This window comes from Triturus cristatus, chromosome 3_1, assembly GCF_964204655.1.
Source record: "Triturus cristatus chromosome 3_1, aTriCri1.1, whole genome shotgun sequence".
Taxonomy (NCBI): domain Eukaryota; kingdom Metazoa; phylum Chordata; class Amphibia; order Caudata; family Salamandridae; genus Triturus; species Triturus cristatus.
Genome location: NC_140583.1, coordinates 237,225,779 through 237,249,918, shown reverse-complemented (window position 1 = coordinate 237,249,918; position 24,140 = coordinate 237,225,779). Strand labels below are relative to the sequence as shown.

At 45.7% G+C, this 24,140-nt stretch overlaps 1 protein-coding gene across 1 annotated transcript in view; it reads right to left on the bottom strand.

Moving 5' to 3' along the window:
• Positions 1–23,648, bottom strand: part of LOC146859996 (Krueppel-like factor 13) — a 184,296-nt gene extending 160,648 nt beyond the window's left edge. The window contains exon 1 of the mRNA XM_085643759.1: positions 22,660–23,648. Within this exon, the coding sequence (XP_085499885.1) occupies positions 22,660–23,227 (568 nt within the window). The 5' untranslated portion in view covers positions 23,228–23,648. The remainder of the gene's footprint in view (positions 1–22,659) is intronic.
• Positions 23,649–24,140: the final 492 nt, after the last annotated feature.

Sequence of the window (24,140 nt, the reverse complement as noted above, 5' to 3'; positions counted from 1 at the left end):
GATAGCTGGTGACTACCCGGTGTTCCGGATTAGTTTTTTTTTTCAATAATCAAACCTCAATGCCTTATTTCAACGAAGCAGAGACGACTATAGTGTGTAACAAGATATGGATATCGTCCAGCAGGGCTCAGTGACCGAACTCTCCAAGTTTAGCTATAAATATAAAATGTGGAGGGGCCAGGGGATCCAGATAGGATGTGTGCAAAGTTTGTGTAACTTGATTTGCCCTAATTATGTAGAAGTTTGGAAATCTATGCAAAATTAAGTGAAATGCAAATCTATTAATTTTGTACCCAAGGAAGCATTTGTGCTAAAAAATAGTGAAAAAAAACCAAAAGCAATGCAGAGAAGCTCATGTTTTGTTATTTTTGTGTGTTCACAATAGACGTTTACTGAAAATGGAGTTTGTGATAAATTTTTACCACAATTGGCGCGTAACTATGTGAGTGGCGTCATTTGGGAAATTTTGTGTAACAATTGTAACATGAAATTTCCATAGTTAAAGACATTATGCCAACGTAATTTAAATGTCAGTCAGTATCTTGATTTATAGCACTTCAAAAATGTTGCCAAATGAGAAGAATTCATAAGGCCACATTTATTCCACTTAGCTTGGGAAATGCCAGATTCTATTGCCAATGCAGAATTCCTGTACATCGAAATGGACACAAAAAAGTTTTGAGTTTTTTCACTTTTAATGATAAAGAATTCTGTAAAACCACACCAGCAGCGCTTAAAAATACTCTGATAAAAGAGAGGATTTCTTTTTAGATGTTAAGGATAGAATTTATCCTATTAGAAAAATAAGAACGTTTGGCATGTTTAGTCTTCTTCTGATATTGCCTTAATTAAACTTCATAACAGGTTAACACGGAGGGATCCTAATCATATCTCCATTCACTTTCAGCATTATTAGAGCTATTTTTTTTTTTCTGTTTAAGTTCTTCGCTGTACCCCAGGGTAAGATTGATTTTGGTTTGCTGGTGGACAAATCTGGGCGGTGCCAGGATGTTAAAGGTACCAGATATCGAGGAGTAGAAGAACCTCGATATCTGGCTCGATATACCATCAGCTGATGGAAATTTTTTAGATTGTTAATATTAGGTACTAATATAGGAGCAAGGTCATCCGTAGGGAAAAGGTGTCAGTTACACATAGATTTGTTTGCAATAGAGGATGACTTAATACTGGAGGTATCATGTATTTGACTCGTTAGAAGATAGTGATCTCAAAATGAAAATTGTAACAATTTGTTTCTGGTCCAAACATCAAACCTACGATGGGACTTGCTGGTTGGTTACATATTGGTGCATATAACAGTATACAAGCAGGGAGGATAGCTAAGAAGGCAAAATCCCCTGGGGGCGATCCATGTTCAAATCTCCTAAAACCCATGGCAATGAGTTAGAAAGTTGAACATTCAGTTAGTACCTCGGTGGTGATCTTTGAGAAACATAGAAGGACGGCCAGTAGCAAAAGAGGCATTTTAGGCGGCTGCGCCATGGTGGGAATCTTAATAGTGAGAGGGTGTGGAACCTGAGCATTGACTATTTAATTTGCTGCACCTGACCACCATTCAACATAAAAAGTGATGATCTTGGTTTCCTGACACGCGTTCACTTTTTGTGCAAAGAACAGTGACTCTTTTGCCACCCCCTGCTGAGCTATGGTTTTAAAGCATGCGCAGAACAGCCCAGTGTTGACCTCTCGGTGCAGGGATTCGATTTCATTTGTTGTCACTGACCACCACTGCGCATAAAAAGCACTGAAAAACCCAGTGCTTTGTTCCCTGGCGCACGGTCTAAAACTTGCAACGTGCAGAGAGTCTTCAGCTCCTACCACCCCTTCCCCCCAAGCCATGCTGTCCAAGTAAGTGAAGAATTGGTCCTGGACATGAGAGGGCACTCTATTCTATTCATCACTACTGGCAGCCAACCAATACAAAAAACCCTGAAATACTGGTGAGCTACATCAACAGAATAGAATGTGTGCACGAGGCATGTGAAGTGTTTAATGCATATTGTCCTTATGCAATTTGCCATGCGGGCAGTAACTGGTGGACTAGTTACTCTGAATAAAAGAACAGAGCTCTAACCTATATCTGAAGATAACCCTAAAATCTCTGAAAGGCGGTAGGCCATGAAAATTGCTCAGGAGATAAAAGGGATTTTTTAAAGTATTATGACTCCAACCTTTCTTTATACATTAGGGGTGACAAAGGTAAACATAACTCAATGGAGAGGGATTCCAGGAGAATAATGAGGAGAATATGACAGGTGGACATAAAACTTAAGTGGCAAGGAGACTTGGTAGAAATCTGTTCATCAAACAATCTGCACAAAATAAAAACTCTAATTATTTGTCGAGTTTACTACAACGTTGACTTTTGAAACTCTGAAAGTTAAGATGGTATATGTGTGTTCACAAGTGTAAATGTTGTTTTCTCTGGCAATGTTCATACATCTGAACTAGATCGTTTTTAAAGACCATTTTTTAAATTTTCCACTGAAGGTAAAATTGGTAACAATTGCTGTCATTTCTGTCATAATTTGTGCTTGATCAGCTGATGCTACATTCAGTGGAAAGAATAAAGATAAACCCACGGGGTCATTTTATATGGTAAAATCCTCTAGTTTAGGCTAAGGTTACGAGTTTGGTTTAGGCATAGTGTTTGTATAAGGAGTAGGTTTGGGTTAAGGAAAGTAATGACTTAGATGTAGGATGAGGTGCAGCGCTACGGGTAAGGTTTAAAATTGGGCCTAGAGGTAGGGTTACGTTTAAGGCAGGGTTGAGATTTAGGCTTTTTCTTAGGGCTAGGTTTAGGGTGCGAGTTAGCCTTCGTTGCAGCAGTAGGGTCAGGGCTAGATTTAGACTATGGTTAAGATATTGGTTAGCTTTAGGGTTTGGATTTGGATCAGGTTATGATAAGTAATAGACTTAGGTTTAAGATTAGCTTTAGTTTTAGTGTAACGTTTAAAGTTAAGTGCGGGGTTGGGGTTCGGTTTAGGTAGGGTTATGGTTTGAGCTTAACCTTAGGGTTATGTTTAGAGTGTGGCATAGACTAAGTATTTGGAATGGCATGAACATTGAGCATTACCTGCATCCTGCACTTAACACACTTCTTTCTTTTCCTAAATATCCCACACCTTTGCTTCTTTCTCTCTTTGTCAACTCAAGTATTTCTTTTCTTTTGTCTCCTCCTTATCTCCTCTCCTTGTCCCTCTATTAATATTTTTGACCAGCTTACACTATCTCCCTTCTCGTTTTGTTCAATGAAATTGTCCACTTTACTCTCCTTTCTTCTCTTTCTTCCTTGTGCCTTTGCAATACTCACTGCTTATTGCTGTATTATGTCATTGGTCCTACCCACTAATGTTACCTATGTTTCTTTCCTTTTGCCATTACTTCTTGTCTCCTAAGTTTTCATTCTCTGCTCTGTAGATGGGAGACCTTCCCAGTTCTCACTCGTGCTGGACGCGGTCTGTCACCATGTTTCTACATCAAAGTGTTCTTCCCATGTGGATAAAGCCACTTTATTGTGAAGACTCTGCCGTCTAAGCAGTCAATCATGTCTGGAAGATTTTCAGCTGTAGAGTTTTAAACTCCACCAGCACAGACAGAAAATCTGAGGAACAAAATAAAAATGAGGTTGGATCTCGTCTGCTCTTAGCAGGCTTATACCGTTTAAGGAGGTTACATCAGTTAAGCGACTATAAGCTAAAGTGACATGACCAGGCTATGCAATGTTGGATGTAGGCCAATAACGAATGTCTCGTTCCATGCTTGCAAAACAACAGCGTGTATTGACGGCTTATCATATGCGCTTAAAATGCTTTTTGTCAAGTTTGCACTAGTTTAGAATTAGATCTTGTAAGTCCCTCAGTGTCTGCACCAGATGCTTCTTTTTCCCTTTATAAGCCTGATAGTATGATGGATCAAGCATGTCAAGAACTCCCTTGAGGGGAAGCACCACAGGTCATATGCTCCTTCCAGTAAAGCATATATATATATTTTTTAAAGCATTACCTATATTGCTCTACTGCAGGGATTCACCTACAAAGTTTACTTTGCATTTTCTTTAAGCTGTGAGCAAGCATGCCATGACCCTTCAACATTCACACACTACACAAGAATCTGGATGACCAGTTCCACGGCTGTTCTGAAGACAGGACTGGCATAACACTGGGAGTAGCAGTGATAGCGTTTCCATTGAGTGATACTCATTTCCGTTTAAGGATAATTGGGTTAATGATTGCATAATTGTAAGAAAGTGAATTATTGTTAGGGGTGGGTCATTGCCCGCCTCATGAAATAATAACACTCCTTGTTAGAGTGAACCCTAAAAGTCACTGAATTAACCTGAGCTAAACAGAACACACTGGCTTAACTTAGAGGAACGTGTAAACTATTTAAGCAGTACTAAACCAGTAATAAAGTCAAATGATAATGAATATGCAATATATTCCAAGAACACCAGAAAAACACAACATACTTTCATACTGGGTAGACAGTTCAAAGCAATGAGCAAGACATAAGTTCAAAACAGTGGCTCTGAGATTCAGAAGAGCCCTTGCAATGAAAGAATCTTGGAAGATATGCTAAACACTCTGAACCTCAACCTAGGGCCAATGGACTACACCCAATAAAGTCAAACCTGTAATAATTATGGTAAAACCCAAGATAAAGTTTAAACAGTAGTACAATACAGCCATTGCTAAACCTAGAACAGCAATCAGGAAATTAGAATGCCAATGTGCCAACCAAAGACAGCGGAACACATGGTCCAGTGTGAAACACATCGAAGAAGGTAATATAACCAGATGGAAAGGAGGTAACATCCGCCTGCACACTCTTTATCTGCATCCATGCCAATTGTGGAAACCTGCGACAAAGGACTTGCATCAAATTGAGACCTTTTTCAAATTGGATTACAGTGTGTCAGACCGTCGGTATCAACCAATGAACAGAGGGGGTGGGAATCTGAATACCAGGCCATACTAACACAATAATATGATGGGGTAATGAAACCTCCTTCCTAAACAAAATATGATTAAATTGCCAAAGGCCAATCAGTGATAAGGACCAGACTTGAACTGCTCACTTTGGAAGCAGTGTACCCAGTGCCTTAAATGGGTGTTCATGGTGCAGTCAGTTATAATGTTATTTAAATTATCACAGGATATCGGGCTAAATAGGAGCAGCCAGCATGGGTATGTTCCATTTCGACGGAGGCAAAATCCTACTGGCTGGCTAAAATAAAGCACATCTGGGCCCCTGAAAGTGGCTGCCAAGCTCTTGTCCATCTAATCAACTTTTTCAAGAGGCAGAGACAGAGCTTAAAGTAGGGGTATACTGTGTCTCGAAGAAAGACAATAGGGCCATATTGTAGGCATTGGGTTAATGAGGTTGGCTGGAGAGACGTGAAGGTCGAAGGAAGGTGCTGGGGCCTAACTAGGGTGCTGTAAAAGTTAAGTGGGGTTGATGGAAAGAGATAGGGGCTTTGGGGAAAACTGAGGGCGAGTGGAGAAATACAGAGGGTGCGGGAGGGCCCATTATATGGTAGTAGATGGCCAAGCATTGGGGAGAGGATGTGGTCTAACGTCTAGGGCGGTCAACCTCAAATCTGGGGAACCGGGTTCGATTCTCAGCAATGACGCTCAACATCCTGTGATTCTGGGAAAATTATTTAATCTACCCTTTACCTAACAAAAATGAATGTGTCTTTGTGTAACGCAACCGGTGCAAATGTAAAGCTCTCTGATACTCGATACCTTCGGGTCAAGTTCACGCTATATAAAACTCTGAAGAAAAAGAAGAAGAACGAAAAGCATCATTAGCCATTGGGCATTGATCAGGATATATTAGGTCTGCATGCAAGACATAAACTTGCCAGATTAGAGACATTGGCACATTATGGGAACACATGGGAAGTTGATTATAAGTCATGGGGTGACTCAGAGCTGGCTCAAGAGAAAGAAATGGAGACCATGGAGAAAACATGTGGACGCCATGGGGGAACTGAAGTGGAGACATTGAGGGAGATATAAGGTTAACGAAGAGGGTGGCGAAGACAAGGGGCACCCATAGGAGAGGAGGAGCAGAGAGGGAGACATGCAGGATTCAAATGGCACTATAAACTTCTACAACATATGGGAAAGTCACGGTTGATATTAATATCAACGTATACAACATTTCAAGACTATACTTGAAGGCTATATACCCCCGATAGGCCTAATTGGCATAAGTGGGTGCATCTAAAATGCAGGAGGTTTTAATGAAATAGTGGAGGCTTTTTAGGTATGGCAGACCTGTCTCTTGTATTTTATGATATCAGTAAAGATACACCAATAGAGTGGCAAAGAGTCAGGCCCTACCAGCAACTGTTTGTTGCAAGTTTCGGCCATATTTAGGAACAACACAACTCCCTGAAGGGTGTATTTTGATTTCCAAAATACGCCCTTGCTCATTCAACCATGGCTTTGTACACGACAGTTAACATCACACAACAGGTCCTCCCTCAAACATCAATCCCATCAAATGTTTCTTATTGAAATGTTACTGATGTCAAAAAAACGAATAAATAAAGAGATGTGTCCATAACAGATTCCACAAATTATTCACACATTTTGGGGAATGTTATTTGGGCACAGTTCGGCAGGTTTTTTTCTAGAAATGACTGCATGTGTTTTGTGATCCCGCAGACTCACAATCCTGGGTCAACCAAAAACACATGCACACAACCGGATTGGGACTACTGTAAATCCTGGAATAGAGCCTTTAGTCTCCTCCTCATCTGATTTGGTAGTGAAATAATCTAATGTATCCACTGAAGGGACCTGTAACTGACCCCATGGTCACAGGTCCAAATCCTGGTAGACTCACTCAGCCTATCATCCTCCAGAAGTTGAAGAAATGAAAACTACTGAGTTGACTAATAGTAAACAATTGTTATTCAGTGCCACCATCATCTACTGGGCGAATGTGTACTTTCCAAATATAAATTGTTACCAAAAACCCCGTAGGCCATAATCACCCATACAGCTGAGACAGGACCAACACGAAAAAAAGTAATGCCATATTTCAAGATCAGGCCTTCATCTGTCTTAGTCTCACCAAGCCGTCCTCATGAGTGGTGAGATGTCACCCAAGCAATACCTCCAGGTGGAATTCGATCACCAGCGATTCACAAACTCCAATAATTCTGGGCCTGAGCACCACACACTTATACATACTACAGGGGCAGCAGAGCAGAACGGCCCCTGCCAAACCCATACAGAAACACCCTGCTCCCCCTGCCTCTACCCCATCCCCCACAACCCGCCTAGCCCTTCCACTGACATTTTCAGCACCAAAAAGCTTAACATTCGTAAGAGGGCCCAAGTGAGACCACCTCCTCTCTACTTCTAAGTAAATCTAATTATGACCGTTTGTTTCGCTTGGGACCAGAGAACTGTCTTCGCTGCTGTCTTGGACCACCAGAACTGGGTTTTTACCTGCTTCCAACGCTGCTCCTCGCCGGACCCGCTGCGCGGGTCCCGCTTCGTTCTTCCCTCTTGCGGTGACTCTGCGTGCTGTGAGGACCTCTGGGGCATCATTGCTGTTGTTGGTGTGTGTGTGGGGAACTCCAGGGCTGCGAGCTGACCTGCAGGGACTCAAAGTACCAGGAGTCCCTGCATGAGGTCGAGACCCGCAACACCTGGGTCGCTCTCCCTGCCTGCCCCACCCCTTACTCAGCAAATAAGTTCCTGCAGCTGTGTAGCACCATTGGGACCGTTTGTTTCGCTTGGGACCAGAGAACTGTCTTCGCTGCTGTCTTGGACCACCAGAACTGGGTTTATACCTGCTTCTAACGCTGCTCCTCGCCGGACCCGCTGCGCGGGTCCCGCTTCGTTCTTCCCTCTTGCGGTGACTCTGCGTGCTGTGAGGACCTCTGGGGCATAATTGCTGTTGTTGGTGTGTGTGTGGGGAACTCCAGGGCTGCGAGCTGACCTGCAGGGACTCAAAGTACCAGGAGTCCCTGCGTGAGGTCGAGACCCGCAACACCTGGGTCGCTCTCCCTGCCTGCCCCGCCCCTTCCTCACCACTTACTTTATTACTGGTCTCTGTTCCCGCTGCGCGGGAGCGCCCGGGGCGAAGCCCGGGCAAAGGGCGGGCCGTCTGAGGCCGTCAGAGGCTGAGGGAGGCTGGGCTGGGCCGTGTCTCTTTCGCCCGAGCAGGATTGTTTGTTGGTGGTCATTACAGCTGTCAGGGAGTATCATGGCTTCAAGTCCCACTGTTGGTATATCACTGTTAGCAGGGGGACTGAACCAAGGGACCCTAGATGGGTATTTTACTAGGACTTTACTAGAAGCCGATAGGGAGCAAGCACTGGTTGAGCGACGAATCGCGCGTCGTCGCTCGATTGAATCCATGAAGGGTAGACGCCCACCTTTAGACCCCCTACAATTGATTGTTTCACCTCCTCTGAGTATCCTTAGCTTATCCGAAGGCCCTGATGCGTCTCAATTAGACAGCACTCCCGTACTCTTTCGCGAAAAATCTCCTGTACCTGACATAACTGCTCCTTTGTCTCTTATTCCTGTACTCCCTGTTAGAGGCCCAACTACAGTGGTGGAGATTCATCATGAGCCACGTCCTATAGTTGTAGGGACCGCACATGTGAATAGAGCTAGGAAAAAAGCAACTTCTAAGGTGCTGGGGCCCCCTCTTAGTAAAAGGAGAAAGAGGGGGGGTGAGCAACCTAAAGCCAAAATTAGTCACTCAGACTTTGGTAAACCATCTAAATCTCTTGTATTGTCCTTAGATAAGCCAGCAACCACATCCCTACAGGCACAACCTACGGGGAATGAGGTAGTATCTCCTGCTCTCCTAGGTGGCATAGAACAGCTAATCAAATCCCTCATGTTCCCTATCAAACAAACACTAGACAGGTTGGAACAAAGGTTAGGGACCCTAGAGCAAACCATTGCTGCTAATACTGGGTTGTTAAAAACTTTTGAGAAATCGGTACTGCCCTCTCCAGCTCCCGCAGTACTTGCTGCTATTAGTACTACTCGCAGCAAAGAGGCAAATAAAACCACCAAATCCACCATTAGTGTTAAGCAGAAGGCTCCGCCTAAAACTATTGAGCAGCCTGCACAGAATGATGATAGAGTAGCTGTGGGGGGGCATAGTATTCTCCACCCAAAACCTGATAGCAATAGAGGGGTATGTAATGCGCAAGCAGTGACCACAGAGTATAATGGGCGTACAGTTGAGCTACCCCCTGAATCAGTACCATATGTGGTAGTCCTTACTGGAGTTCCCGCGCTAGCAGAAGGTACAAGAGAGGGTTTCTTCCAGCTAAAGCACAAAGTTATGCATTGGTTGGCCCTGAATAGACCTCTCCCCTGTAATATCGATGGCGAGATCTTGCATGTTCGGCGCCTCCCGTGGCTAGGTCGCAGGGTTAAGGACCTACAGGGGGATATTATTATTATCAACTTCAGAGAGCAGGGAGTTGTTAGGCATATATTAAACTGGTTCCCGGGAGTGGAAGTAATCTTATCACTCCCTACGACCTAATGTATTTCTATCCAAGACCCTTGGTAGGTCCCCCAGCAAATCCTGGGATCTTAGCTTGTGATAGACCTAGTCATCATCCCGCACCCCGAAGCAACTGGCCTGTGCCCCATGTATTGTATCCCTTGGCTCCTAACAGATCTGTTGGGTGGCATAATATTCCACAGACTCATTGTGGTCCTAGATGGAGAGGTATAACAGGCCCACTGACCCTACTGACCCCCTTGGATGTGTCAAATAGATTTAATGCCCTCTCGGGTATGAGCGATTGTGATTGACAGTCAGGGCCCTTAGGGTATTCTATACCTGCCTCCATGGAAGTGGAGGGATTGGCTGACTGTGGTAACACCCCTAAGACGCTGATACCCGACCAGGGATTGTACTCTCCAGTGGCCATCCATTCTCCTAATTGATCCACACTAAGCAATCCAATAGTGGTAGCGGAGGTTGTGAATTCAGACGACACTAGTGCTTCTTGTATAAAGAATTCTGCACATGTACAGGGAGGATCCGATGGCAATGGACCGATGATGGGGGTTATGTGTTGGAATATAGCGGGCATTTGTAGGAATCTGGACCTCCCCGAATGGCACTCACAGGTAGAACAGCACTGTATCTGCATCTTCCAGGAAACTTGGAGCCTTGAACCTGTTTACAAAGTTGGATATTCCACATATTATCTGCCTGCCCTTCAGTCACCTTCTGGGAGGGGCCGGCCTTCGGGGGGACTCCTCATCTGGGTGGATATCTCTTTGGGGTGTAGTATTACTCAGAAGTATAGTGGCTCAATGGACATCCTTAGAATCTCACTGAAAGGCCCAGGATTTAGGGGGCACCTAGAGATTCTGAATGTGTATGCCAGAGGTACTAGAGGTAGCTCTTTTCCCCCCACTATAGTATTACTGGAGAAAGTCTTAGATGAGTGTGGTGAGGATGCCCAAGTTATGATTGCAGGAGACTTGAATTGCACGTTCGAACCACTTGCCGCAGAAGATATTCTGGGTGTGGTAGAGGATGATGTGAGGAGGGGTATCCCAGCATTATCTGTTGAGCCGATAAAGAGATGGACAGAGAGGGCGATCCAGTTAAATTCTATGACCCTGGAGCACGGCCTGCGAGCCGTTAATGGAAGAACCACCTCTGACCCATTGGGCAGTCATACATACAACAGGGCTAACCATTCTTCCCGGATCGACTACATCTTGCTTGATTTTGACCTTTGGCAGTCTGTTGTGGATATGGCTGTAGTACCTACCATAGATAGCGATCATAATTTCCTTCCGCTTTCCCTAAGGCACCTATGGTTAAATCATAGTACCCCAACCTTATCACCAGCCAAAAGGTCAACATCGGATGTCAATCTGTGTAATTGCGGTAGGCGTCTCAAATGGCGGAAAGTAGCCTCTGACGCACCAAAATTACAGGCCATAGATCAATTTTTGGAAGCTACACTAAGTGAGATGGCAACAATCTCCTTAGATCATTCTGCTATACCTAGGATTACGCTGATGTTCCAGGAGACCATCAATTCGATTGGTAATCTTTTCAAGGCGCAAGTACATGTAGGTAGGCCGGATGGCCACCCCAGGTCAAAAGATAAGCAGGGGTGGTATACGTCAAAATGCAGAGAATTGAAGGCGTGCCTTATTCAAGCTGTTAGGACAAAATCGCAGCCCCTTGTGCTGCAGGCTAGAGCAGAATACAAATGAGTGATTGGGATTGCAAAAAAGAAATGGGAAGACGAATACTGGCAAACTCTAAGAGAAGCAAGCAGTGGGCGGGATGCAGCCCGTTTTTGGAATACTATTAGGGAAAGGAACAGACCCGATAGTAACCTTATAACGTGCAACATAACTGGTCAGGCCTGGTTCGAACATTTCACTAACTTGTATTCGAATCTTCAAGAGGCATTTGCCCCCCCCGCATCCTACGGACCCTTAGTACCCACGAGAAATGAAATGGTTTCCCCATTTACAATTAAAGAAGTAGAACACGCAATTAGGTGTATTGTGCCACAGAAAGCAGCGGGACCCGATGGAGTTCCGGGGGATCTGCTGCGTTCAAACCTGCAGAGGTGGGGGAAGCTTATTCACCTTCTGATTAGTGCAATCGACAAAGGAGCAGCCATTCCCGACTCTTGGAAGGGGGCAGAGGTTGTCCCTATCTTTAAGAAAGGCCGGAGGGACGACCCTGCCAACTACCGACCAATAAGTCTATTGGATTCAACCCAGAAGGTTGTGGGAAAGAATCCTCCAATGGATTAAGGACGAAGAGATTCTGTCGGACTATCAGGCTGGTTTCAGGGCTGGAATGGGCACGATAGAGCAGGCCTTCAGGCTCTTACTACTATATTGGAAGGTGGTAGTGATAGGCGGAGGCAGTCTTTATTTGGCATTCATCGACCTGAAGACTGCCTTCGACCTTGTGCCCAGAGAACAGTTATGGGGCGTGTTAGCTGAAATGGGGATTCCACTAAACATCCTCTCCATCTTAGTGCGCCTGCATGATGGCAATTATGCGCAGGTACGTTGGGGTACCGATGGCCAGAAAACTAGCAGGATCCCAGTGGCAAAAGGGGTGCGTCAGGGCTGTGTCCTGGCTCCAACCCTTTTTTCACTTTATGTGAATGGGGTTGTGGACCATCTACACAAACAACCTTCGGACGCACCATCATTGGCAGGGGAGAGAATTCCCACCCTTCTCTTTGCTGATGATACGCTTCTAATCTCAAAAAGCTCGGCGGGTCTACAGAGACTTTTAAACAACTTCCAGACCTTCTGTGACCAACGGGGCATAGTAATAAATACAAATAAAACTAAGTACCTGGTATTAAACCCCCCCAAAAAATTAGGCCGACCCCCTGTTCTTAGTGAAACCCCTCTGGAAAGGGTCACTGTTTTTGACTATCTAGGGATCCGTATTACAGATTCCATGCAGTGGACCCCTCATTTATTAAAAATGTCTCTTAACCATAAAAGGGTTATAGGGGCACTTGTTAGAGAGCAGAGATCCTCTTCAACCAAGCCCATTGCCCCTGTTGTGGATATCTACAGGGCAAAGGGAGTTAGTTCCGCTTTGTATGGCGCTGAACTTTGGGGTGCCTCTAACATCAGCGTCCTAACTAGGTCTGAGAATAAGTTTTTAAAATGTATTATGTCTCTCCCGCAGAGTACACCCACGCTACCCCTCTTTTTGGACCTTGGTTGCCAGCAAATTAGTGACGTAGCAAAACTGCGTCCACTGCTTTTATGGGCTAGGCTATGGCGCGTCCCCGAACTCGCCAAGTATGCTAAAGGCCTAGCAGAGGTGATGTCGATGGTAGGCTGGTGTAGGATCAGATGGCTTACTGATGTCAAGTCTATGCTTGGCAAACTAGGCCTTAGTGAAGCTTGGGAAAACAGGTCTTCCCCTCCGAAAGCAGCCTTGAAAACTTTATATTGGAATTGGGTTAGAAGCAGAATTTCCACGGATCCTTCTCATGGTAGGCTCACAGAAGAATTTTTAGTGCATAAGGACTCACCCTGTTTGGAGCTCTACCTGGATTTGGTCTGGAAGCCATATGATCGGGCCCTTTATTTTAGATTTAGAGTGGGGTCCCTCCCTGTGCGTGCCCTAACATCTTGCTGGAAACCGCCCTACCAGACAGTTGCATCTTGTCCCTCCTGTAGCACTCCCAAAGAGACAATTGAACATTTTCTTTTTGCGTGCCCGGCCTATGTTAGCCCAAGGCAAACGTGGCTTAAGCCCGTGTGTAGGGCCTTGGGCACTAGGCATTCATCTGTGGCACTTCGAATTTTAATATCAGATACCCGGCCCTTGTATGTTTTTAGCCTCTCGAAATTTCTGTCATGGGCTTGGTCAATCAGGGCAAAACGGCTGTTAATCACTGTTTAATTGATGACTTTTAATTGTTTATTTGTTTGATAACTCGCTTTTCCTTTTTTGCATAAAAACCTGTATTTGTTTTCCTTGTTTTTAGATACAAAATTTTAAACGATTGTGCTTTTTTTATCTGTTGCTTTTATGATGTAACAATCGAAATAAAGCTGTTGACTGACTGACTGATTATTTTCATAGATTTTACAGGCTTCTAATAACTCCCACTTTTGACAAATAAGATTAGGGGCTGTGGTACCCAGGTAACAATCATACCCTAGACCAGGAAAATGTCTGAGTCGAGCAAGGTGTGCAGAATAAAGAGGCAGGGGAAACTGGAGGTCATCATCAGAGATTCCGCGTCTCCTAACAGCAGGGGAAGCCTCGCTGGAGTCCTGCACACGGGGTAAGTCACAGTGCCAGTGGAGTTCTTTATGCCACCCCACTGGACGGCATAGCACACAGCTTTCCTCCTGCAGATACAATGACCCTTTGGAGCTGACAGAGGGCATTTGCCTCAAGCACCCCACTTGTGGCGTGCAACCTGTATGCACCCTGTGACTTCCCACCACTGCTCGTGTACCCTCTCCTGCCTCACCATCCACTTGCCTTGTAACTCCTCCATGCATCCCCCACTCCTCTTTAAGCCCTTTGTCTCCCTAGTCCTCCTTCATCACTTGTGCCACCCAGCGTGTATCTCATGTCACCCTACCGGTGCCTCTGCCCCTGTGCTGGCCTGCTCATACTCCTGTGCAGCCCATGCTACGCTGTTCCTCCAGTGCCACATTTACCTCTAGCACCCATTTCTCCTTTGCCACCTGCGCCTCCCATGCTCACTGGATTCCCATGCCCCCACGCGGCTCCAGTGGTCCCTGCATTTCTCATACCACTTTGTGCTTCTCGTTGTAATCTCCTAGCTCTGGTGCTAGACTGAGGCAGGTGAATGACATCCATATACGGTCTGTAGCATCAACCTCATCCTACTTTCTGGTATCTTGAAGGAAAGAGGAGCAAAGGAACATGGTTTGAGGCGAATTATTTCTGATCCAAGTCTGGACTGGCAGGCTAGATTTCTGAGTAATGGAGCAAATCTGGCAGGTGGTCGAGATTTCGGAGTGCTGGAGAACATGTCAGAATGTCTAAAGGAGTACTCCGTAATGGTGCAAATTCAAGCATGCATTTATTTTTTAGGAACGACTAGGAAAATATGAACATGCAGAAAAGATTACAGAAAAATGAGGTAAATCTATTAATTAAGGATTACTGAAGAACTGGGCAAATATGAACGTGCACCAAGGATTACTAAGTGATGGGGCATATTGGAAAATGCATTAAGGATTAATAAGTGATGGTGCAAATCTGATTTCTGGGTAAGAATCGTCCTCAAGATGTTTGAGTAATGATGCAAAGCGAAGCACACCTTAAAAGTATTTCTGCAGAGATGGCGGCGCTAGTGTGAGCACCAGCCCTTCCAATTGCCACGCCATACGCCGCACGTTGGGAGCATCGGCAGTCGGCGGTCGATTAGCTGACCTGCAACGCTGACCTACAACGCACATGTCCGTGGACAAAACACCTAGAGCCTCAGTACGGGCTTTGAGACGACAAAATTTCGAGTGACGATCACGGTCCGACTGACCTTCTGCCGCACAGAGGGCATATCTATTGCGCCTGGGGATCGCACAGCACTGGCCGACTGGGTTAAAACAGGACTCGAGCTGATCACGGTGCCGGTGAAAGCCATTGGATTGGTGCCGCAGAGGCAGAAACAAAGCAAGAGGAGCATGACCACCCGGGGGCAGAAGAACCTTAAGACGAAAGCAGCCTTGACTCAAGGAGACATGGATAAAACGGATCTCCTTCCCAAAGGTAAAGAGGACCCGGGGGCTATTAAGAAGACCGCGGGAAAAACTGGGGAGTCAGCACATTGAAAGAGGGTGCTTTGGGAGGTGTGGGCTTATCACCCTCTATTTGCAAACACTTCTTTGTAGTCAAGGCGTCGTCCATAACTACAGAATTAAATTCACCATCAGGGAACGATTTTAATAACCTAACTACACCAAGTCAGGAGGCCCCAGAGCAGAGAGTTGCACACCAGAGTAATAAATCTATTGTTTCACAGACAGCTTCTAGTGATACTGGGACAGATGGCATAACGTTTCCAGCTTTGATCCCAGAGCCTCTCACCTGTGACCCGGAAGTTGTTGTTGTCACTGATGGAGTAGGAAAAGACCCCCAGGGTGGTAGTGATAAGGAGGCCAACAATGATCTTGAAGAGAACCCTGGCCCCACAGCTCCCCAGACTCCAGAACCCACTGGTGAAAACGTTTTTTCTGTAACCGATGGGTCTATGTCCGGCACGGAAAATGAAATTATCAGTTCAAGTGAAGGCAATATGTCAATTGATAATAAATATGACCCCATGTCTACCACAAGAACCATTAAGCAGAAGAAAAAAAATCCCGAAGCAAATGGCGCAACCAACCAGCTTAAATGGGACTATTCAGATTTCCTTAATTTGTTTCCCCTTGGGGGGGGATCCTCTAATCTTCATCAAGAGGAGAGCCCACAGACAATCAATCAATCAATCATTTGTAGAGCGCACTACATACCCGCAAGAGTCTCAAGGCGCTGGGAGGTGGGGTCGGGGGGCCGCTACTGGTCAAACAGACAGATCTTGAGTAGCCTCCTGAAGGTCAGCAGGTCTGCTGCTGAACATTTGTCCGAACCTTCTTTAGCCTATATACTGAACTCCATAAAGCAGTTCCAAGAGGAAGTTCGATCCGATAACTTTGCTACCAAAGGGGCCGCCAAAAAACTTCAAGGCGGCATAAGGAAGCTAAACAAGATCTGGTTGAAGCACGGACAGAGACCCTGGAGTCAGAAGTCGCTAATGTGAAAGACCAGGGTGCCTCTCATGCAGCATGCCTAACAGATCTAATGGCCAAAATGGAGGAACAAGAAAATAGGCAACGGAGGAATAATTTATGGGTTTTGGGGATCCCCGACGGCGTTGAAGAGGGTTCATCGTCAGACTTCTCCGAGCTGCCTTCCCCGCGCAGGCAAACTGGAACTGGGACCAAGAGGTTCAAAGGGCACAGCGCTTCCCCTTTAATTTAAACCAGAGGCGAGGTGGCAGTAGCTCTGGCAGTGAGAAACCCAGGGTTTTTTAGTCTTTTTTGGGAACTTTCTCTTGAGGTAGATGGTCTATGATCAGGCTAGGCCTAACTCCCAAAAAGAAGTAGACGGAATACATTTTTTTGCCAAGCCTGACTTTTGCCACGCAACTGTAGAGCGCAGATGGAGACTTCGCCAACTGATAGCTCCTTTTCAACAGCAAGGCGCCCAAGTGTATCTAATGTATCCAGCCAGACTGAAAGTTATATTTGACGGGTCCACCCGGGTCTTTTTGTCAGAAATTAAGGCCGGAGAGCACTTAAAAGATATCACGGGGAGAAAAAAAACTAAACTAAACTGAGACTTCCATCTTAGGCCAAAAGGTCGGTCAGACCTCTGGAAATATACCGACTTTTATTTAGGATCCATGTGGCCTGGCGATTGGAACTCACACATGCTCACCATCACTCAGGGTTTCCCTGACTGCTAGTTTTTTTTGGGGGGGGCTAGGTAGGGAAGGGGGTGCAAAAGGATTGCAGTGGGATAAAGGGGGATGTTCTTTTCCAAATTTATGGGTGTTTTTTTTCTTGGAACGGGATACGGGGAATCTAGCACAAACGACACGAAAGTAAAAGGGAGTAAGGAGGAAACCAAGAGTACACGAAAGGATGTGGAGAGAGGGGGAGGCGGGGAGGGGAAGGGGAAGGGGGAAAAAAAAAAATTGTTTTGTTGGTTTTAGAAGCAAGGTCTTTTCAATTTGAAATCTTGCCGCCAAAAATAAAAAAAAAATTAAAAAATGGGTTATGACACAGAGCCAAGCTATCCAGGCTAGAAAATGAGCATGCTGAACACACTTAGAATTGTATCGGTAAACATCTGTTGCCTAAATGACTCCACAAAAAGGCAAAAAGTAGCACAGGGCCTACGCTCACTGGAGGCCGACATTGTCTGCCTCAAGGAGACACATATCGAAGGAGCACAGAAGCTTTTGTTGAACTCATTGGGGTATAAAGTTATAGGGGCAACTTCACAAGGAGCCATGGTTAAAGGAGTTGCGATCATAGCTTCAAAGAAACTCCCTATAAAAATTAATAGGATGTTCTCTACCCCCAAACTTTGCTTTCACAATATGCTCTATTTACAGAAGCAACTTAGACGACCCGGGGCTAATCAATTGGACAAATGGGGAACTAGTACATTGGCCGCTCCCTATAATCCTTTCTGGTGATTTAAATCTAAATCTGCCTAGTACCTGGAAATCCGATGTATTTTGGAAGTACAGAGGCAAGAAGCCAGGCTATGCACAACCTAATGGACACCCATGGTTTAAAGGATGTATGGGCCAACACAAAACCCGAACAACATGGTTGTACTTTCTTTTCAGCTCCCCATCTCTCACTGGCAAGGCTCGATTACTTTTTGGTTTCTTCTTCTTTGGCCCATGACTGCTTCATTGATACTGCACCCCGATTCATGTCAGATCACAAGCCACTCATTTTTAACTTTGAAGGACGGGGGTAAAAAGCGCTCTTATATGACAACAATTACCGAGAGCACATGCAGGGTTGGATTCAAGAGTTCTTGAAGATGAACATCGGGTCAGCGCAGACAATGGTTGTGTGGGATACTTTAAAGATAGAATTAGGGGGGAGACGCTGCAATTCTCTATTAGGAGGAACAAAAGAGAGAAAGCGCAGGTCACTTGTTTGCAAGATAAAATAATAAAAGCTGAAAAGAAAATAATACAGACCGTTTAGTTAGGAGTAGAAATTGAAGCCGCACAAACGGTGGTAGCCGCTGCCAAAGCTGAGATTGGGACCATATTTGTGGAGAGAGTAGCTGCAAAATGGGCCTCGGCTCGAGAGAAGCTATATGAGTGCAGTGAACTTATCGGCCATCAACTTGCCATCTCTACTAGACGACAGGCAACTGCTAATGTAATATCCTCAATTCAAACAATTTCAGAAGGGGTTACCAACGACCCAGATAAGATACAGGAGACTTTCCGGGAATTCTATGAAAAACTCTATACAGAAGAGAATACTAGGTCCCTAGAGATCAGAGGAATAGAAATTGCTGAATACTTTTAGACAATATCGGTGGTCGAACTTAACACCGAGAGTCATGACCAAATGGAAAACCCTCCAACTTGGGAAGAAATCGCAACTGCACTTGCAAGCATGCCGGACGACAAAGCCGCTGGCATGGATTGCAACCCAGTTTAGTTTTATAAAATCTTCTCCCAGCAAATTAAAGAGCTTCTTGCGGAAGTGGTAATTTCCATCTTTAACGAGGCTCCTCCACCTCTCTCTTGGTCCACAGCAAAAATCGTAATATTCCCTAAAAAACACAAATCACCACTAGAGATGTCTTCTTATAGGCCAATAACCCTCATCAACACCGACTCTAAAATATTCTCCAAAATAATTGCATCCAGATTATCTACAAATATTGAGTCTCTTGTTTCCAAATGAGGGCACTACAGAGCATATCCACCGGACCATAACTCTATTTGACTCCGCTAAGGTGTCGGGAGATCCGATCTCATTAATTCTACTCGATACTGAAAAATCCTGTGATCGGGTCTCCTGGCATTTCCTATGGGACGTCATGAGGCGGATGGGCTTTGGTCCTAAAATAGTGCAGGCCCTTCAAGCTTTATATCAGAATCCCACAGTCAGCATCTCAATCAATGGGCACTTGACGGAGCAAATAGAGATCTCACGAGGGATGAGGAAGGGGTGTCCTTGCTCCCCGCTGCTCTTCGCCCTATATATTGAACCTCTTATTAAAAAAAATAGAATTGAATCCTGAAATAATGGCAGTAGGCAGGTTTGTCATGGATACTAAGATCATGGCTTATGCCGAAGACCTCGCTGTGGTGACCCCGGAACCCAAAGCCGCCATCAAGGCCTTGGAGCAGGAGGACCAAGAATTTGGGAGATTATCTGGATATGCGCTTAATAAAACAAAAACACAGAGCATTTTAAATGAAAAAATAAATTGGGTGGATAATAGAGTAACCCAAAAAGCCAAATATCTAGGGGTCATTATGGCCGCTGACCTAGACCTAATAGTAAAAGAAAATATGACCCCATTAGCAGCTGATACTAAGAAGTCACTCAATAGAATTAACAACTTACACTTGACTATAGAAGGGAGATCTAATGTTTTAAAAATGATTTTTTTCCCAAATTACTTTATTTCTTAAGAACAATTCCTTTAGAGTTTAATAACAGCATGCTTCATAAGTTTGAACAAATCTTTTCTCAATTCATTTGGACCTACTCACAGCCAAGAAGGGCTTTTAAACTGCTTTCTCTTCCTAGAGGTAGTGGTGGGTGGGCTCTCCCCAATCTAAAATTATAGTATTGGGCAGCAGTCTTGCAATACTGCTCTGAATTATTACATGAATATTCTGACGCGAGTCTCATGGGACTTCCATCTCCCTATATGTCACTACAAGGGGAGGCTGCTAGGGACTGTCTCTGGAGGCAATTGGAATTTGGCTACTACAAGCGGGTCAGATTTAAGACTTTGACGAACGCATACAGGGTCTTCTCCAACATACACAGGCTATTTGGATTGGGCAGACTAAATCACTATACACCCATTAATACTAATACTGATTTACCACTTATTTTTGAAAAAACGTACTTTCAAAAGTGGCATAGAGCTGGTATCTCAGAGTTGGGGGATCTGGTGACTCCCGAAGGCGTTCAACCTTTTAGTGATCTCAAAGCCTGCTACAACTTGAATAATAATCAGGCCTTCTTGTATTATGCCATTAAAGACTTCCTGACTCACAAATTGGGAGGATTAGCAGGATTTGCAAAGATAGATCTCATAGACAAACTGCAGGGGTTAGGCCCACCACGGATCGGATACATCTACACAATATTAAACAATCAAATGCCCGACGATCTAGGAAAGATAGATGAAAAGTGGCGGCAGAAACTGAATGTCCCCCCAAATACCTTCTGTCTTGCATTAAGCTTTGCACAGAGCAATCTTCTGTCAGCCAAATTACAGGCGCAATTTTATAAGACAGGATTCTTTCTGTATATAACCCCCAGCAAGATCGCTAAATGGGGAACTGGTAGTGGAACAGTGTGTCCTAGATGCTCCGAGTTCAGTACAGACTCGGTGCACATGTTCGCCACATGCCCAAAGTTAGAACCTTTATTGGACAAAGTGCAGCAGTTCCTGGGTGGAGTTTTATTACTAGACATCCAACTCACCCCAACTATCTTGCTGGGGTTATATAATACGATTAATAGGAAGAATGGGGGGGCTCTAATTTTTGTCGCAATGACTATTCTCAGGATTTGTATTGCCTCGTACTGGAAAGACCCGAATCCTCTAATGTTTGCCCAATGGCAAGCTCGGCTGTTAGCTACATGTAAATTGGAGAGTGCTATCTATGCCAAAAAAGGCAGGCGTTCTAAAAGAAAAGGTCTAGAGATATGGGAACCTCTAACCAGGTGGCTCAGCATGATGAGCTCATAGGACACGTAGAAGGTTTTTACTGATGCTTTTCCTTATTTTCTCACTCCGTTTCCCTTCTTTTTTTTTCTCTTTCTTCTTCTCTCTCTCCTGTTCTTGCGACCTTGGATTTGCAAAGCTAAGATTTTTTTATTTTTTTTCTTTGTAGCGTTTCATGCTTATGTATTGTTAAATTTTTTTTTCTCCTATAGCGTCGAGGGGCTCGGGGAGGGGGGTGGAGGGCGTCGTAATGAATTACTACTCTGATTTTGTATTTTAATGTATTGCATATATATATATATATATAAAAAAAAAATTAAATTAAAGAAAAAGGAAAAAAAGTATTTCTGTAAATACCAGCACACACCGATTATGGCTGAGTGGCGGTGCACATTTGGGTAAGTACTGAAAATGAGTGAATGATGGTGTGAATCTGAACATGCACTAATGATTACTAAATGATGTGGCAAATCTTAATATGCACTAGAATCACTGAGTGTTAAACTGAACACATACTAATGATAAGTGATGGTTCAAAGATGGCCAGGCGCCCAAGACTTTTAAGTGATGATGCAAATCAGTGCCAGCCCTCAATATTTCTATGTGCATATCTGAACACACACTCGGGACTGAACGATAGAGTAAATCTAAACATACGAAGGGTTACTGAGTGATGGGCTATATATAAACACAGACTGATAACTACTGAACAATGGGGCAAATGTAAAAATTCAGTAAGGATAAATATGGCAAAATGCATCTCTACACATTCTTGTGTAATTTGTGCACTGGAATAATCGTGCTTATTACTGAAATGTTATAAGTATTCTTTATAGAATATTTGCCCGTCCCTACAGAAAAACTACTCTGTAGCAAAATGATATAGTGGACATTCTTGGCACAATTGTGCACACTCATGGTACAATGCTTGCAATGGCATAATGCAGGTAATTGTTGGTGTTATAACATTGCGCTCTGATGTGATGTTACGTTATATGACCTAATAATGTCAGGATGCTATGTTTGTGTTTGCAATACGCATTGCACTGAGGGGGATTGTTCATGGCATCTATATTTACTGTGTGTGTAGGGGAGTGAATCACCTTGATTGTAGCAGTACTCTGATACAGTGCTTAAAGGGGCTTTGCGTACTGGCAGGACCTCCTACTTTGGATAATAAGAGAGTGGATGGCGCAGGTCTGCTTGTTCCCTTTGGCTGTATTTCTGGCACGCAATCGTGGCACTGAGGTTCACTCTGTCTTCTGGGCGCGGCAGAGAGCAGTGGTATGGGAGGGGCGAAGGGGGGCTAAAAGACCGGCGGGTACTGGGCGTCTAGTGGCCATTTACTTTGTTAAGCTGCAGCCCCTGGTGTTTATTAACCCTGGATCACCGAACAGAGATCATCTTATTAATTTTTATTGCCGACGATTCCATAATACAATAATACCGTGCAAGGTGGGTGCGGCCCTGAGGACAATTCTTGCAGTGTTCCAAGTTTCAATATATTTCACCATTGCAGGCTCGTGCTGAGTTTATGAGAAACAGATGTGCTCTTCCTGTGGACAGGGTGTGAGAGCGAGAAGTCAGTGCCAGCCACCCTCACGCTGCGCGCGGACTGACCTGTGTGCGTCCTCAGATGTGCCTTCAGGTGCGAGGACTTGCCGTACACCTTGCCGCAGCCGGGGTCGGGGCACTTGTGCTTTTTCTGGGGCATCTCCGGGTCGCTCCGGTCCCTCCTATGCTTGGTGTTGAGTACCTCTGGATGCCCTGCGCCCTCGGCGGTCACGGGGACGTCGCTGGGCGGCGTGGGACATCGCATCTGTCCGCCGGGCTCCCCTCCCCCCGCCGGGCTCGGGCTGTGCTGGTTCAGGTCTGCCAAGATGCTGGCCACGTCCAGCAGGGCGGCAGTGTCCCCAGCAGCCTCTCCCGAGGGCAGGACGAAGAGATTCCCAGGTCTGGGGACCGAGGGCGGCGGGGGGATAACTCTGTGGACAGCAGAAAGGGCGTGGGACGGTGCGGATGCCCCAGGCGTGGGCGCCGTCGGCAGGGCTGGGGACGCACCTGGTCTGAGAGCCAGAGGGTGCGTCCCGGGAAGCGGGGAAGCGTCCCCCCTGGGGGTGTGCAGGATCACACGGCTGGACATGGACACCAGGCACTCGGCTGCGAAGTGGTCCACGAGAGCGGCCATCCCCAGAAAGCCCCGTGCCCCTTACTAAAAGGCGCCGGCGCAGCTCCGTGTTCCCGGTCGGGTGCCGCACGGGGCGCCTTTACCCCAGCGCTCACACCCGCCGAGTCTTCCCCTGCATATCCATGTGTTGCCCGGCGAGGAGCATCCCAGCCCGGGGAGGTGTGACTGTAGCCGGCTGCCCTGTGGTTACATAAGCAGTGACAGAGGGAGCACGTTAGAGTCTCGCCCTCGCGCGGGGGTGTGGTCTGCGGGAGTGCCTGATGCTGCTGACTGTGCCTGGGAGCCACATCCTGGGCTGGGCCCACGTACAGTGCACAGCGCGCTGCCAGCTGCGAAGAGCACGGCAAGGCGCCCCAGGCTGCCGCCCGCTCAGGCACAGCACATGCCTGCTTCGGCATGACGAGGTGTCCCCCGCTGCTGCAGGACACACTTTGCATCGCGTGCCGCAGAGCGCAGCTGTTTCTGTGTCACGTGGCCCGGCATGCCTCACTTCGGTGACACACCTTCCTCTCAGTGTCCGGGAAGTCATGAAGCCTTTTCTATAAATGATGTAGAACAACTCACACCCTGAAGAGCTCTCTCATTTCAAAAATATAATGGAGGAGCTATAGAATAAGGCACACAACTGCTCGTCTTCAGAAATGCAATCAGTAGCGGTAGAAATAAGTGAGCACAAACAAGGCGTAACACAGGCCCCCTCGGCACCGTACTCAGTCCTGAGAGCTCCATAGTAAATACGGAGTGGAGGCCCCCCTATGTACCTTGAAGGGGGGCCCCATCAACTTCCCTTACGCCAGTGGACAGCATAGGAGACACTATCTTTCTTGGGGGGGGGGGGGGGTTGGGGGGGGGTGGCGGCTATAAGGACAACCTTTTGGACTTTCCAGTGACCCTATACAAATTGCCCATTGTC